Raw genomic sequence first — 15,626 nt, 5'->3', positions numbered from 1 at the left:
AAATATGATTTGATTTGGTAGAAATATGGTATTACTTAATCTGTGCATTACTTAATTGGACAGTGACTCTCCTTTTAAATAAATTAATAGACTATTTTTTGTAAAAGAAGTTTTAGGTTTACAGAAAAATTGTGCAAAATGTAGAGTCCCCAAAAATTGCCTTTCTTCCCCCTCCTCCCAACTTCCCCTATTATCAATACCTTACATTACTGTAGTATATTTGTTACAATTGATGAGCCAATATCGATGCATTATTAATTAACGTCTGTTTTTACATTAGGATTTAGTCCCTGTACATTCTATGGGTTTTGATAAATTTTGAACATATATCCACTTGTACATATCACACAGGATAGTTTCACTTCTCTAAAGTCTTTTATGCTCTGCCTGTTCATCTCTCCCTAACTCCACTCTCTTCACAGTTTTGTCTTTTCCAGAATGTTAATAGTTTAAGTCATACAGTATGCAGCCTTTCAAATTAGCTTCTTTGACTTAGCAATACGCATTTATGATTCTCTCATGTCTTTAGTGTCTCAAGGGTTCATTTAGTTTTATTCCTGAATGATATGCCATTGTATGGAAGTACCACAACTTGTGTATCCATTCTTCTATTGAAGGACATCTTGGTTGCTTCCAGTTTTTGCAACCATAGATAAAGCTGCTAATATTTCGTGTGTAGATTTTTTGGGGACAGAAGTTTTCAACTCATTTGGGCAAATTCCAAGCGGAACAATGGTCCTTTTTCAATAAAACTTTTACATCTGATATTCATATCTTGGTAAATTATAATTTGCCTTTTGTAGCCAACTCCTATGCCCTCCCAATTACTTCCCCTTAGTACTGCTACAGTTCCTGCCACATACGAATCACAGGAATGCCGGACACACGTCAGCAACGTTGTCTCTAAAAAACAAGAAAATGCTTGAAAATCTTAGAGGAACTGTCTTGGTACACTTGATAATTATTGATAGACGTGGCCTATGAAATAGTACTGTTTCTGCAGGTGGATGTTAATGCCAATAGTTACTCCTACCAAAATGCGCTGTCTTGTCACTTCTGGTTCCTACAGTCATAGCCATCATAAGTTCTGCTTTTTTTTTTTTTTTAATGGTGCCCCAGCCTATTTACTCTGGTCAAAAACACGGTCTAATAAGGAGAGAATAATGACTTCAGAGATCATATGCTCTATAAATATGTTTGATATTGGGAAAATTTCTTAGCATTCCTGATCCTCAGTGTCCTGTGAAATGGGCAATAATATCCACCTTGCAAGGTGGTGCTGAGGGTGGGAAAGGTGTGCATAAAGCCTGGCATATTGGGGGCAATCTGTTAGTGTTGTGATGCTGGCGATGTTTGTGCCGCAAACATATGACCCAGGAGAATAGGGAGATTAGTGTTTCAATAGGGAAATTTTATCTGAACAATAAAAATGATGGCCAGGTCACATAAATGTGTCTCCCAATAGCCTCCTTTCTACTGATGTCCACTCACACTTAACAGCGTTCAGAGCTGTCTCCTTGCCATCAATGTCTAACTCTCTTACTGACCTGCCAGCAGGGTTTCCTCCCATCCAGCTGGGTCCCCTTAGTACCTAAGGATCTAATAAATAAGCATTTCATTTCTTTGTCCATTTCTGCTTCACATCCATGGCCTGCCTTCTTCTCCAGGCCAATGTGAGGCTTCCTAATTATTACACGAAACTTAGCTGCATGTTCCAGTCCACAGAATTTGTTGCACTCTCCCCTTCTTTAAGGACACCCACCGAAAACTTGGTGACTGGTCATTCATCAGCGGGTACTCATAAACTATTTTTTGCTGTTCTTAGTCAACTTGAACTCAAGGAATCATGAATTCTACTTCTTGAGCTCCACAGGGTGTCCTATCATATATAGCTGTCCAATTAATGAATTCATTGATTTGATTCAACCTCAGAAACTAAAAAGTATTTGGCAGCTCAAACCCATAAAGCTATAACAGATCTCTGTGCAACTTTAAAATAAGAGGGACATTCATTTGCTCAGGACAGTTTCAGCCTTATCTGGAAGTAAGCATATAGACTTACTAGATATCTCTGACAGTCCTTTCAAAGGGGGTGGCTCTGTCTGTTGACTTGCTATGTGGGCAATCCTGAATTGTCTGTGGATTAGCTGGGATTTATCTTTCATATCAGTCACCAGGCTCAGCTTCTACCACAGCCATGTTGAGTCGGTCCTCTCTTAAAGGACATGTATGACAACATTAGCCCAGGTGATATGTCATTAGGAAAGTGTGCCTTTTTACAACCCCAAATAATGAGAAATTCCAGACCCAAATGGAACATAGTTACGGAGTATTTCCTATTTCTGTTCCTGTTATTCTCCTCACTACAGCTAGATGTTTGACTGTCCTCTAAGCCTAGGGTCCCCAACCTCTGCACCATGGACTGGTGCCAGTCCTGGCCTGTTAGGGACCCAGCCGCATAGTAGGAGGTGAGCTTGAATGCAATGTGCTTGAATCATCCTGAAACCACCTCCCCTCCCCCAGCCTCTCATCCGTGGAAAAACTTTCTTTCACAAAACCAGTCCCTGGTGCCAAAAAAGTTGGGAACCGCTGCTCTTAACCACTTTCGTTGCTGTCACCTGTGAAACTAGCAATGAATTTTGCTGAAGGGGAAGCTTATTAGCAAGGGTAGTAATGCAGGTTATTTGGAGGACACTCATTCTGAGTCTTGAGTCTGAGTGAGGTCTAGAAAGCAGTGGAATATTCCATGTGCCCCCCGCCCCCACAACACACACACACACATGACTTCTGCTGCCCCCAGGGCCTGCTTCTCCTATAAGGGTTGGAAGCTGCCTGACAGAGGCTGGCTGAAATCAGAGAAATCCTGGCTTTAGGTCTTTCAGAAAAGTGACCCCAGTATTTGAGGAATGATGAGGATGGAATTAAAAATGAGTAAAAGTGGAAAAAATGGAGTGCTGGTCAAAATGTAGACAGAGCAATAGTCACAAATATAACAGTCACACAAATGAACACCTGTTACGGGAGAAGAGGGAATCAGTGCTTGGTTCCCAGTACTTGGTTCTCTTTTCCTCCATTGCAGATGTTCACTTGTGTGACTGTTATTTTTGTGACTATTGCTCTATCTACATTTTGACCAGCACTTGGAACACTACCTCTGGGCAAGTTAAATGAAAGGTTGTTTTCCCGGATGAAGTAAACTGGCAGAAATTTCCATTGTTCATCAAATTTGGTGCAAATGGTTTGCCTGACCTAGATATTTTGGGGTCCGGGATATACTTCTGAAAAAATAAGTGCTGTTGCTTGCTCCAAGTAGAAAGTGGCCAAGGAGACAGCTAATTGATACTTCAAGTTTTTGTTTTCTATCACTATGTGAAAAGATAGCCTACATTGTTCAGGAAGGAAGACCAGTCAGCTTTGCTGGATTTCCAATGCTTCCCAGATTTTGCACTATTAGCTTATTTTTTCCAACATGGTTCCATAATAACAATCCACTCCTTTCCCTGCTCTCCTGGCCCCTCACGATATTTTATTATGCACATGCTGAAAGAAAAGGTGTCTGTGCATACTGTGCCTCTTCATTTGGCTCCAGGGATTTCCCTTTGATTTGGAAAGAATAATCTTTCAAATTCCGCTATAAAATATACAGGAGAGAGAAAAAAGATTAAGCTCCAGGAATGAGCACCAGTGTTGACATTTAGTTCAAAGAATGAACTGAAGGTAAATTTTCTTTAGTATTGCTCAAGTGAATGATCCACTACTGTAAGTCTGAGTTATCAGCAGTGTTGCTCACCACGGATTTATACAGCGTGGTTTAACTTTCTCTCCATCCTTCAAGATACTAAAACATAGCTAATATGCGGCAGCTACCTGCAGGACACCAGGAGCAACTCCACAGCACCCTAATTGCTCTCTCCCTGGTTCTGCCCAGAATATTTATGGTGAGTAGCCAGTTATCTCTTCTTTGGCAGCCGGCCCTGCTTTCCTGTCGGGTGGAATTGCCTGCATTCGCATTTGCAAACAGGCTCACTCAAGTGTCACTAAAGGAAGAGGAGGTGGAGCCAAAAGGGCTTTAAAAAGGAAAGGGGAGTCGCTCCACTTTTCAAAAAGAGAAACGGTGTTTGGGGAGGACTCGGATCTCCATATTTCTTCTTTCAGCTTCATCAAGTGTTGTGGCTGGAACTTTCCATCAATTCTTTCCTTTTTTTTTTTTTCCCCTCCCTCCAGCCTTTGCCTGCTGGGCTCTGTCTGTCACAGCGAAGTCCGAGGCAGGCCTCCAGAGTGTGCAGGTTAAATTGCGAAATGTGTCATAAGGATGTCAGGTATTTCTTACCGGTTTCCCAAAAACTTAGATAAAGAAATCTTTCCTAGAGTGTCCCTTTCAGGTTGCATTTGGACACTGTCTTGAGTTGAAGCAGAAGGAGGTGGAGGGCAACAGCAAAGAGCCCAGGAAAAAATGCCCCAGGGCTGCAGGCCAAGCTGGGTGAGCACGCCTTGGGGCAGACGTACCCTCCTTGCTATGCTCCGCCAAAGTCAAGTTATTTTCTGTTGAAAGTTCAAGCCCATCAAGATCATGCTGCTCCTCCTTGTCATTCTGTTGCCAGCAGTTTTTCAGTTCGGGTTTGTTAGTGTCTCAGCAGTCCAGCGCTGGAACTGCCCCTCAGGAAATGGGGATTCTACTTGTGTGGGTAAGTAAATTTCACTAAAAGGAATTCACATCTTCCTGGAAGCTGCCCTCAGCTACCTGTTCATTTTGTCTCCTAAAGTTGGGCACTTCTTTTCTGATTTGTCTTTGGGCATGTATATTTGCTTAATTTTTGTTTTCTAATGATTGTATAGCTTTTTACTGCCTGTTAGAGCTAATCTGCTACTGGCTATAAAATTCTTGATTCTCAGGCTGTTCTACCATATGGGGGTAAATGTGTTTCATTTTAAACTAGCTACACACTTCTGTTCACATCTTTATTCTGACATAAGGAGTAACTAAACACTTAGTTGATCAGTTTTATATTGGAAACTAAGGAAACAGACAGTGCTTTTTTTTTAAACTGCCTCTCTTTGAGGCATAAAGAAAAACACCCTCTAATAGCTTTGTGTAAGAACTCAGAAGTTCCTAAAAAACATCAGTGAAGAAATGGATGAAAATTTGGAACAAATAGGATTCTATTATGAAAGCCAAGCTAAGTTTCACCTTGCACTGCCTGCCCTTCCGCCCCACTCTTTCCTTTCTGAAGCTCTGACACAGCTCCAGGTTTTTAGTGACAGGTGCATCGTCACTTTGAGAACTGCTAAGAAATAACAATATGCCACATGCCCCTCCCATATTAAGTGGGTTTTTAATTCAGAAGAAGGGAGAGTTGTACTGAATGCAAAATAAAAATCCTGCTTAAGGACATTGCCTGAAAAAGACCTCTCTCTCTCTCACTTTTGATTCACTTTATGACATCCCTTTTCATCCATTACAGAGCATGAACTGCCCTGACATTCTTTTCTTGCCATTTTGCCTTTTTGAGAAGGGATCTGGCCCTCAAAAAGAGAAAAACTGAGAAAATCATAGTAAAGTTTCCAGGAGAGAAATCTCTGGAAGGCAGCAGAAAGCAGAGGGAATAAAGAGAACAGTTCTGAGCCAGACCGCTGACGTCGGGCTCCTGGCCTGGCTCTCTCATGAAGGAAGGTACGGGGAAGTCAGGTGCTCCCGCTCTGAGTCTCGGGACTCTGTCTCCAGGCCCCGCTCTCGTGCTGGTATAGTGTCTTACTGGCTGTTAGAGCAGACCAGGTGAACAGAACCCTAGGTATCGGAAGAAAGGGCCAAATTCTCATGATCTCGATGACCACGGAAGCTGGAACATTTCCATATTTGTGTCATGTGCTCAGTAAATCATGCTGAATGAATGAGGAGTCTTTCCTTGAATTGCCGATCACAGTTTTAGAAAACAGCAACAAAAGTGAGTGACTAAAGACAAAAAAAAAAAAAAAAAAAAAAAAAAAGACCTCTCAAGCTTGTTGCTCAGCTGTTGGGGGCAGAAGTGAAAACTTTTGGACACAGACATGTCGACTGGCCTGGAGCTTCCCTGGGGTGGGTGAACTGTCCTGATGTCCTGAGAGTAGCTGGCAAACAACTAGAGTCAGTCACTACCATTTGCATGGGACGTGAGGGGAGATGGTGGGAGCCAGCCACAGAGCAGAACTTGAGACGGAAAAAACCAGTAGAAATGAACTTTTACACATAGCTTTACAATCTCTGGAACAACCCGATTCCTCCTAGCAAGTGAAGTTGTGCTCCCCATCACTCCTGCCCGCGGCTCAGACGTGTCCTTATGGGGCTGAATGCCCCAAGTAAACCTGAAGGCCAGGACAGAGACAAGGAGTTAAGGGCGCTGTCTCAGAGTGGCAGGAACACAGGTTTTACAGGCAAATACATTTCATTTCAAATCCGTGCTACCTACTGGATACTTGAGTTATACTAGAATACTGTGGGGAATAATACTTCCCCTTTCAGGATTGTTACAGGGATCACATGAAATACCACCTGCAATGCCCCTAGCACAGAGGCTAACAGACTGTGCTCAATAAATGTCCTCTTGGCTCCATGACTTGGCTAAATTTCTTTGATCAAATCACACCCTGAGATGCCTCATTGGAACAGTGCAGTGGCAGGCCGCAGACCTCACGTGGTGTGGAATGTCTGGGTGCCTCCTTGTGACTCTGCCTCTTTGCTACTTTGATCCTTGCATGTCGCTGGTTTAAACCCCCTACTTTACAGTCCACGTCTCCTGTTAGCTGATAACTGCTTGGATCACACCCTATGCCCGTTGCATTTCAGAGGATAGTATTTCTCCTTTCTAAATAGATATGGTGCCATCATCACCCTCCCCCCGCCCCCACCATTAAATCCTACTTGTCTTATTTCTTGCCCTTGGCATTGAGGCAGACAACCTCTGGCCAGCCTGATCCAGCAGAAAGAATGCTTTGTGGTCCGACAAGATTCGGGTAACTTTATGCAAGATTGTCACTCATGTGACTGCTAGCCAGATAAACCAAGTGATAATACAGAATTGGGTTTTCTTTCATTATCCACCCACCCTGCCCCTCCTGTTGTTGTTGTTGTTGTTGTTACTGTTGTTGTTTTAAATCAACTGAGTATTCTGTGAGCTTCTGTTTGAGCTATAGTAGGCAAGAAGAGCAGTAAAGAAAACTGCTGGCAAGTGGCTTCAGAACTAAGCCTATTTGCCCTGGAGGGGAAATATCAGTTGAAAAAAGGAACAGTTCCTGTTTGCTGTCTGTACCTGCATTATTTGCATGAACTTTCTTGGTAAAATAAAAGGTAAAGAATAAGTACAGGTCAAGCCTTAGAGCTGGCTGCAGGAGGGATCATGGGGCACTAAGTTAGCCAACTGACAGGCCTCTATGGTCCAGGGCCTCCCTCTGCCCCCAGCAATCCAGTTTATTGATCCCCTGGGGTATAAAACTGTAGCTTCCTGATGGAGCAAATAGGCTTATGCTCCCCAGTTTATAAAGCTCAAAGTTTCAGTCCCTTTGCTCCCCATTCCTATTAATAATTAGTTAAATACTGACTGTGACATATCTGAGTCAAAGTGTCTTCTGGGGGGTGAATCCAGGCATCATTTTCTTCATTATTCTCCCTTGGTAATGGGCAGCCTCAGTTTAAGACCACTAAGTCAGTACACATAGAGTGCATGCAACAGAGCCTGGCCTGTAGTTGGCACTCAGTAAATCGTAGCTGCTATTAACATTTTTATTACTGTTAAAATAATTTTTATTGGTGGTAATTGTATGAATATTTTCTACACGTGGCTTGGTTTCTTCTGTAATAATTGAGATTTTTTTATACTTGGGAAATACCACATTGAAAAATCTGAGATAGCTTCACAATATTAAAAATTGTAGTGGAGATAATTTTAACATTCATAGCTTATATTTTCATGACTCAAAGTAATGTTTATTAAAAATACAAAAACTTATCAAACCAATTTGAGTAAATGTCCTTGTGGAACTGCAGGTCCAATGTTTGTCTTTCTGTGATACCAACAGATAAAAAATTCCACTGACTGCAAATTAAATATACTTGTTAAATTTCTTACCAGTAATAATTTTATTTGACAATGGCAGCAAAAACAAGGCACTTGAAAGTGATAATTTAAATTTCATATATATTTTGCTTCTTATTTGGAACCCATTTCTCTACAATTTTTAAAAGATGTTGAAGGCATATATAATAATTCTTTAAATGAATTTATATTTTGGGGCTCGTATGGAGTTTTTCAAATATATGACATTCAATTTAGCAGTCAGAAGGTGAGAATTTTTTGTGTTAACAGTAGAGCAAATAATTGATTGTTTCCTATTAAAATAAATGTAGCATTTTGGTTTAAAATTAGCCTTCATTAATATCCATTTGAAATAATTTCTTGTTTAATATGAATGGTTTATTTTTATATCAGCAGTCAGTCCTAACTCCATTCCATCTATAAAAAATTAAAATATGGACATACGCTTTCAATATGTATGTATATTTATCAGCTACCTGTTACATATACTACTATTATGAACATTACACAACACATAATATTTCTAATATTTTCTTTCCATACAATAGTGAACCTTCTTACAGTCTGTAAGTGATATGCATCCTATTTGATAGAGACTGTTCTAGAGAAGTAATAAAATGATGGAGCAAATACTTTATTCTTCCTGGCTCTTAGCTCCTTTCGCTTAGGCATGAAGAGATAAGCAAAAGGATTGCTTTTTCTTTTTCTTTTTTTCTGCCAAGTAAAGGGGAGTTCTTCATAGTGAATGACTTTTCTCAGAGTGTGTAATGGAAGACATAAAAATGTGCTGAGATTCTCTCATGAGGACCAGGAAGAGAGACCACACTCCTAAAGATGGGCTAGGATTTCAGGAATTTCAAGACTCCATGGTGCTGGAGTCACCACATCTTAGAATTTTAAAATAAAAATGGCCTTTGCCTTCAGGCTATGTCCTGAGGAAACCCAGAGTGTCTCTCCTAAGACAGAGGATTTCTGGGCATGGGAGTGCTGACGTGGAAGGGAAGGCTCTCGTGTTCCTGCTGGACCTTCCTCTGAATTACTGACCTTCCACGAGCCTCGCTTCCATCCTGTACCGTTCCTTCCCCACCCTTCACAACCTCATGCCGACACAACCCTGGTTTACTTCTAGAAAGAGCCACTGCTATGAGCCGTGAGGGGATAGGCTTTAACTGAAAGTTTGGGGCAAAAAAATCCTGGCCACATCCTGATCCAGCACATTAAACAACTATTTTTCATTCTTGTTCTTAATTCATTCTTGTTCTTAAATTTTAACTGATTGTTCTCTGTGGGAAGACTTACCAGCCATCTTTCTTGGGTGCCAGCCTTTTGCCATCCTGGCTGACTTTGGTGAGGTTGACTTGCACCAAGCCCTCTTTTCTCGGCCCCTTGATCTATTTCAGAAGACCTACATACTCATGCAGAACATTTTAGATTTCTTCCTCCTCTTCCACTTCTATTTTCCTGATCATATCCTGGGCCTCTTTTTTTAAATGAAAAAAAAAAAAAAAAAGAAACAAAAACAAACCCTAAAAATGACAAAATAGAATACTGAAGTATTTTAATAAACAAAATAATTGTTTCTTAGAAGAAAATTCTGTCCATGGTTTTAAACCAAATTTTTATTTTTTCTCTCTACAATGGGAGAATGTTACTTTTGAGACAGAAGCAAAGTTTTTCAAAGGTAGGTCCCACGTGGTGGGAAATTATCTGGAGAGAAGACATTTTCCTGTATGCTCGGGCTATGAAGGAATTCCACAGTTGGGGAGGGGCTTTCTTTGGCCTCCTGCACACGTCAGAAATGAGGCAGGACACTGACATCAAAATAGATGGTCATAGCTTTGGTGCTGGCCAGAGATTGTAAGGTATTCTATGTGTTGTTCTTTCCTGTTATACCCATTCCTTAAAGAGGGTCTTATGAAAAGTTAGAGATTGATCCTGTACTGAGGAAAATGAGGAGGCCAGACCCATTTTAGGTGAAATGGTACAATGAAGGCAAGTAGTGGGGTCCGTCTTCCAGAAACACTGTGCGCTCACAGAGATGTGGCTGGAGGTAGAAGAGGTCAGATGAGATCCACCAGTGGAGGAAGGTGAGAGAAGCAGAATATTCCTCAGTCAGTGGTCAACTACTAGGGGTACCAAATAGTTTAGACTGCGAATCACTCATTATATCTCCTCTCTTACTTTTGACATTGACTTGTAGATTTCATTGTACTACTTTATTTAGATTGATTTATATGTCGTTTCTAAATCCAGATAGTTAAAAAATCAAACATTAGTCTTTAGACAAAAGGTTACAAAAATTTCTTACCTGCAAAATAAGACTTCTAACTTTAAGAATGTTTAACATTCTTAACTTTTTAGTCACTTTGATTATAGTGGAGAAAACCAGGAGAAAAAACTAGTAACTTTCCAATGTATAAATTTCCTGATCTAAGGTATTTCAGCAATTATTTTAACAATGTAGTTTTTGTAAACTTGTTATGAACAAAAAAAATTTAAAGACTCAATAACTAGCCTCAACAGCTGGAAACTACTGCATAGGAGAGATTCTTCAGAATGTTCAGCTTAGTTTTAAAGAAGGTACTTTCTTTCAAAGAATGTCTAAATATTTTTCAAGAAATTCTCAAATTCTATGAAGCAGCTTCATGTTGAGTTTAGTTTTAGTTATTACTCCAAATTTGAGGAAGTCCTAGAGCTAGGGAACAAAATGTTAGTTTAATTATGTTATTGTTTCTAATGTTAGAAGTAGAATTAATTTTAAGAAGGAACCAGGAACAGCAGCAACAAAATGACGACAAAAACCTTGACCATTGGAACATAATTGTCCCCATTGTCTATTTCTTTCTTGCCATCACATCAATGCTTTATCCAGAATGATTACACTACTCACCATGAAGGAAGTATTACCTGGATTTTAGGTGAACCAAGAATGCAAGTTCATTTTGTGTAGCTTCTTCATTAAAGTGTTAATAGATAACGGCTTTGCAGCAGACCGTTCCAGGCCCATCCACTTGCTGGGGTCCGCAAGACAATGACTGAGATCAGGGCCTCAAAGAATTAGCAATGTTTTTGTCAGGTGTAGAAAAAGAAAAAAGTTACATTAAATAGAAGAGACTTTTACACTTCTTGAAAGATCTCCCTGCATTTGAAAAGACATTTCTATTTTATTTTACAGGGACAATGTTATTAACCTTTGAAAGCAATTTTGGAATAATGCATGTAAATGTCTTTCTTTTGGAGTTTTTTTTCCTTTATGTTATCATTCAAAGCTTGCCTTTGATGCTGGAGATTAGTAATGTATAGAAAGTTCAGTCATTTAGCCAAATATAAGGCAGACTCTTCTGTTTTCATCACCTTTGACCTTCTTTCTAAACCTGGAGTTTGAATTGGTGTGTGAGTCTATTCTCACTTATGACCTTGATTTTCTGATTCTCCCAAACTTGGCAAACCGTATGAATGTCTCTCAGTGTCCAGGGTTTCCAAGTATTTCCCAGGATACTTAATACACTGGAATTTGTGTGAGTGTGAAGGCATTTGAGAAGCAGCAGACTTCTGTGACAGTGATCCATGGTAAGCACTGATTTGCAAAACCCCCTCTCCATGGCAGGAGAGAAAAGGCTTTTCAGGGAAAAGGCCTACCTTCTTCTTCCATTCAGAACAGCCTGTCATGGTGCTACAGACCAGCTTTGTGTGCAGTAAGTGGATTTCATCATGAGGTGGTTCTTTTTGTGAGGAGATGGTTGCTAGGATACTGACAGTTCTAACAACGTCATGGCAGCTGCCTTGTTCTTCAGCACATGGTGTGTCAGTGGAGAAACAGTGTGTTATTTCTTTCACTTCAACACTCTTCTGGTTAAAATTTCTAACACTTAAAGAAAGATCTTTTTTCTTCCAGAGACTCCATTATTGTATAAACAGATCAAAGACAAAAAAAATCAATGAAACTCAACACTGTCATAATATATGGCTGCTGACACCAACCCTGTGTATTTTGGGTGCTTCCCTTATGAAATTTAAAAACATGCCCAGAGACAGAAGCTACCAGGGAGATCTTCTGGTATTTTCTGCTTCCCTCTGAAGCATACAGTTATTCTATTTATTATAAATTTTCAATACAAAGGAATAAAAACTCTCCTTGTTGTGCAGGGAAGTTGTAATGGTTACTGTTATTAATCTTAATCTTAATTTACCCAGTATGTGGAAATGTATGTCTTTTAGATTTAAGCAAAATTATTGAGAATTTAAAAAGCTCCAAGTGGATCAAAAGGCTTAGGTTTGAAAACAGATCTGAAAAATTGACTGGAACTTATATTTCTTGGTTATTCTGATGAATTGTGGTAAAGATTACACATAAGAAGAAAAAAAGTTACATGACAAAAATGTCAATATAGAATCTCAATGCATTTAAAAAGCACCTGACAACATTCAAGAGGGAATGATAGGCGAATGTCGTTCAATATTGTTATGCAGAGGTGGGCAAAATGAGGTTAATAAATAATATGAGGAAGGAAGGAAGGAAGGAAGGAAGGAAGGAAGGAAGGAAGGAAGGAAGGAAGGAAGGAAGGAAGGAAGGAAGGAAATCAGGATACACTGCGTTTCGTGTACTATAACTGTAAACTTACTTTTGCCCGTCCTTGTTTTATCTTCTGGAACAGAAAGCTAAACAGAAGCACACTGTGAGTGGATGTCTTTCTGTAACATAAGCTATGTTGATGCACATGAAATGACCAGGCTTTATTACTTTCAGCAGACAGTATCAAATGCCATGTTTGAAACAAAGGATAAATTTTATACAGAATAAATTGTGGTTCATGCTCTACATAAGTGGATTGATCTTGTCACAATAAATAGTGGAGGAGTTTTAAGCAAGTGGTTCTGTCACACTTGCTTGTTACCTTAACTTTGCATGAAAGTGTCCTCTCACCCTTAGTCAATGCACTAAGCACTAGGCAGCAGGTTGTGCTAGGCCTCAGCTTTTGAAGTTAATAGGATCCAATTATATAGCTGATATGAACTGCTAGTACTTACCTTATAAGATTGTTATGAAGATTAAATAAATTCATATAAGAAGCTTAGAATCTTACCTGACATAGTGAGTTTCCAGTAAATTTTAGCTGTTATTCTCCACCAGAGCCCATAAACTGAGACATTAAAAACATCTTTGCTTTTTGTAACTTTTCTAACCCTACTTTGCAAATTATCAATGATGCTTAGAGAAATCTAAAGTTGGTTTCTTAGGATAAGGCAAGTCCTAACAAGGAGCTTATGCAGGGTGTTCTCTGTGATGTGTTATTTATTTATTTATTTATTTATTTATAGAGAGAGGGGAAGGGAGGGAGTAAGAGAGGGAAAGAAATATCAATGTGTGGTTGCTTCTCATGTGCCCCCCTACTGGGGACCTGGCCCACAACCCAGGCATGTGCCCTGACTGGGATCAAACCAGCGGCCCTTTGCTTTGCAATCTGGCACTCAGTCCACTGAGCCACACCAGCCAGGGCTATGTATTTATTTATTTTTTATTGGGAGTGAAATTGGTTAATAAAATTATATAGGCTTCAGAAATACTGTTATCCTTGATGACAAACTGTAGCACAAAGTCTTCAATTAATTATTTTTTCTAAGTAATTATTCTTACTATTTGTCACATTTGCTCTCAACATTTCAAGAAAATGATATAAAATAGTTTCTCTCTGTATTTATATAGCTAAACATACAGCTGGGGCACAGAATACGGCTCTGGCCAGGGTGGGATTAATGAGAACAATGGAATTGGATTCAGAAAACATTTAAACTCCAACAGTTCTTAATATTTTTTTTTTTTGGTCTATTTGTGTAGGAACACTCAGAATGTGGTATTTATAGGCAAATGCTTAATTTGTTTAATCTTTCAGTTGAGCAACATTATTTTAAAGTTAAAAAGAAGAGAAGATAATTGTGTTATTACAAATGAGATTCACAACAGATTTTGAACTTCTAAGAAATTTTTTACAGATTTAATCAATTTATTAATTCTTAGATTTCCTTCAGAGAATTGAGCCTTCAGTGTCACTTTGAGGGGGTTGTTTGTTTTACATTATTGTTTTATTTCCTTCAGCAGAGCTCATGTTCACCCTATTGATTTGTTATTTGAAGTTTAGAGAAGCAGAGAGAAGAAAACATTTCACAGAAGACAGGAATTAGGGTGAATAACATCTGTTTATGAGTTTATCATTTCTTTACAAAGTGTTGCAAACAAGGAAAGTATTTGGTAAGACAGGCAGGATGGGGATTGACTTGACAAATGATAGGTAAGAAGGGACATTCAGGATCCTCTAACCCAACCGCCTCATGTTACAGAAGATGGGTTGAGGGAAATGAAGTAAGTCATCAGGATCCTATGAGACCTAGAACTCAGGACCCTGGGCCCTTATTTTACAAAATTTTCCACACACATGTCACCCCCATGGATGACTGTTGAATACCCACCCATGTAATGATCAGTCCTTAATACTGAAAAGTATTAATAATATTAAGTTGGGCAAGTCTTGATTGCTGAGGGGAGGAAGGCATAAGGGGCTAAAAGGTAATTGAAAAAAATAGAATAAAGATTAAATAAAATACAAAAAAAAGAGAAAGTCTCTTACTATATCCAGTTCTTTATGTTGAAAGCACCTTGTAAGTAAGACTGAGATTTCCATTTGCATAAATTATAACAATATATTAATTCAAATCAATTAACCAAATTTTATTCTACATCAGGGTTGTGTTTGGGCTGACAGTGGTAACATCACTGACCCAGACGCCAATGGCCTCCTGAGGGCCCGGGCAGGCTCCCAGCTCACGGGCTCCGGCGTGGGCTGTGCTCCAGTTTACCTGATGACTTACAAACCATGCATCAGTTGGATTTAGCAAAGCCAACTCTTACAAAATCCAAAAAGTGGCTCAAAACCCTTCTTACAAAGGAACTAAAGATTGCAGCTACCAGTGCAAGTCCAAGAGAATAGTAAGGGAAGGACAACACTGACCCCTCTTTTATTCCTAGAATAAGCTCTTTGTTGACAGCGTAAGAGGTAAAATCAGTGTAAATCTCTCTAGAGTAGACAAAAAAAAAAAAAAAGGAAAGGAAAAAGAGAAGTTAAAAAGACAGCCTTCAAAATGGACTTGATTATTAGTAGTAATGAACCACAGCAAGTGTAAAATTTGCTTCAAAATGTTAGTTAATGGTAATATGAAGCTAACAGGACAAACAAGATTGTTGAAAAATAAGTATTCAGAATGTGAAAACAATTTTATGATTTTTACAGATGTGTTCAAAGTTATGATATTTAAGACTACATTTACTATAATAAAAAGTTAGATGGCTCTCTTGGGGCTTCTGACGTTATAATTAAAATGGAAAAACCTTGTATTATTAGCAAAATATGTGTTCCTTTTGCTTCCTGCTGTGGTAAAACATCGGTAAAAGAACATGTGGAAAGCCGCATGACAGCAGATTAAAATGTATTGTTTTGTCAGCAAATACTACTGAAAACTTCATAGAAAGCATTCCTAAAATTTTCAAGAAATAAGCATTAGAAAAAT

General features: G+C 39.2%; 1 protein-coding gene across 1 annotated transcript in view; it reads left to right on the top strand.

Moving 5' to 3' along the window:
- The first annotated feature begins 4,107 nt into the window (after positions 1–4,107).
- The window catches only part of EGF (epidermal growth factor), a 94,522-nt gene continuing 83,003 nt past the window's right edge, over positions 4,108–15,626 (top strand). Inside the window, exon 1 of the mRNA XM_054591621.1 lies at positions 4,108–4,685. Coding sequence (XP_054447596.1) covers positions 4,571–4,685 — 115 coding nt within the window. The 5' untranslated portion in view covers positions 4,108–4,570. The remainder of the gene's footprint in view (positions 4,686–15,626) is intronic.

The sequence above is a fragment of the Pteronotus mesoamericanus genome, unplaced genomic scaffold (genome assembly GCF_021234165.1).
Source record: "Pteronotus mesoamericanus isolate MK-2021 breed Mesoamerican mustached bat unplaced genomic scaffold, CSHL_Meso_final scaffold_232, whole genome shotgun sequence".
Classification (NCBI taxonomy): domain Eukaryota; kingdom Metazoa; phylum Chordata; class Mammalia; order Chiroptera; family Mormoopidae; genus Pteronotus; species Pteronotus mesoamericanus.
This window is presented reverse-complemented; position numbering and strand designations above follow the sequence as displayed.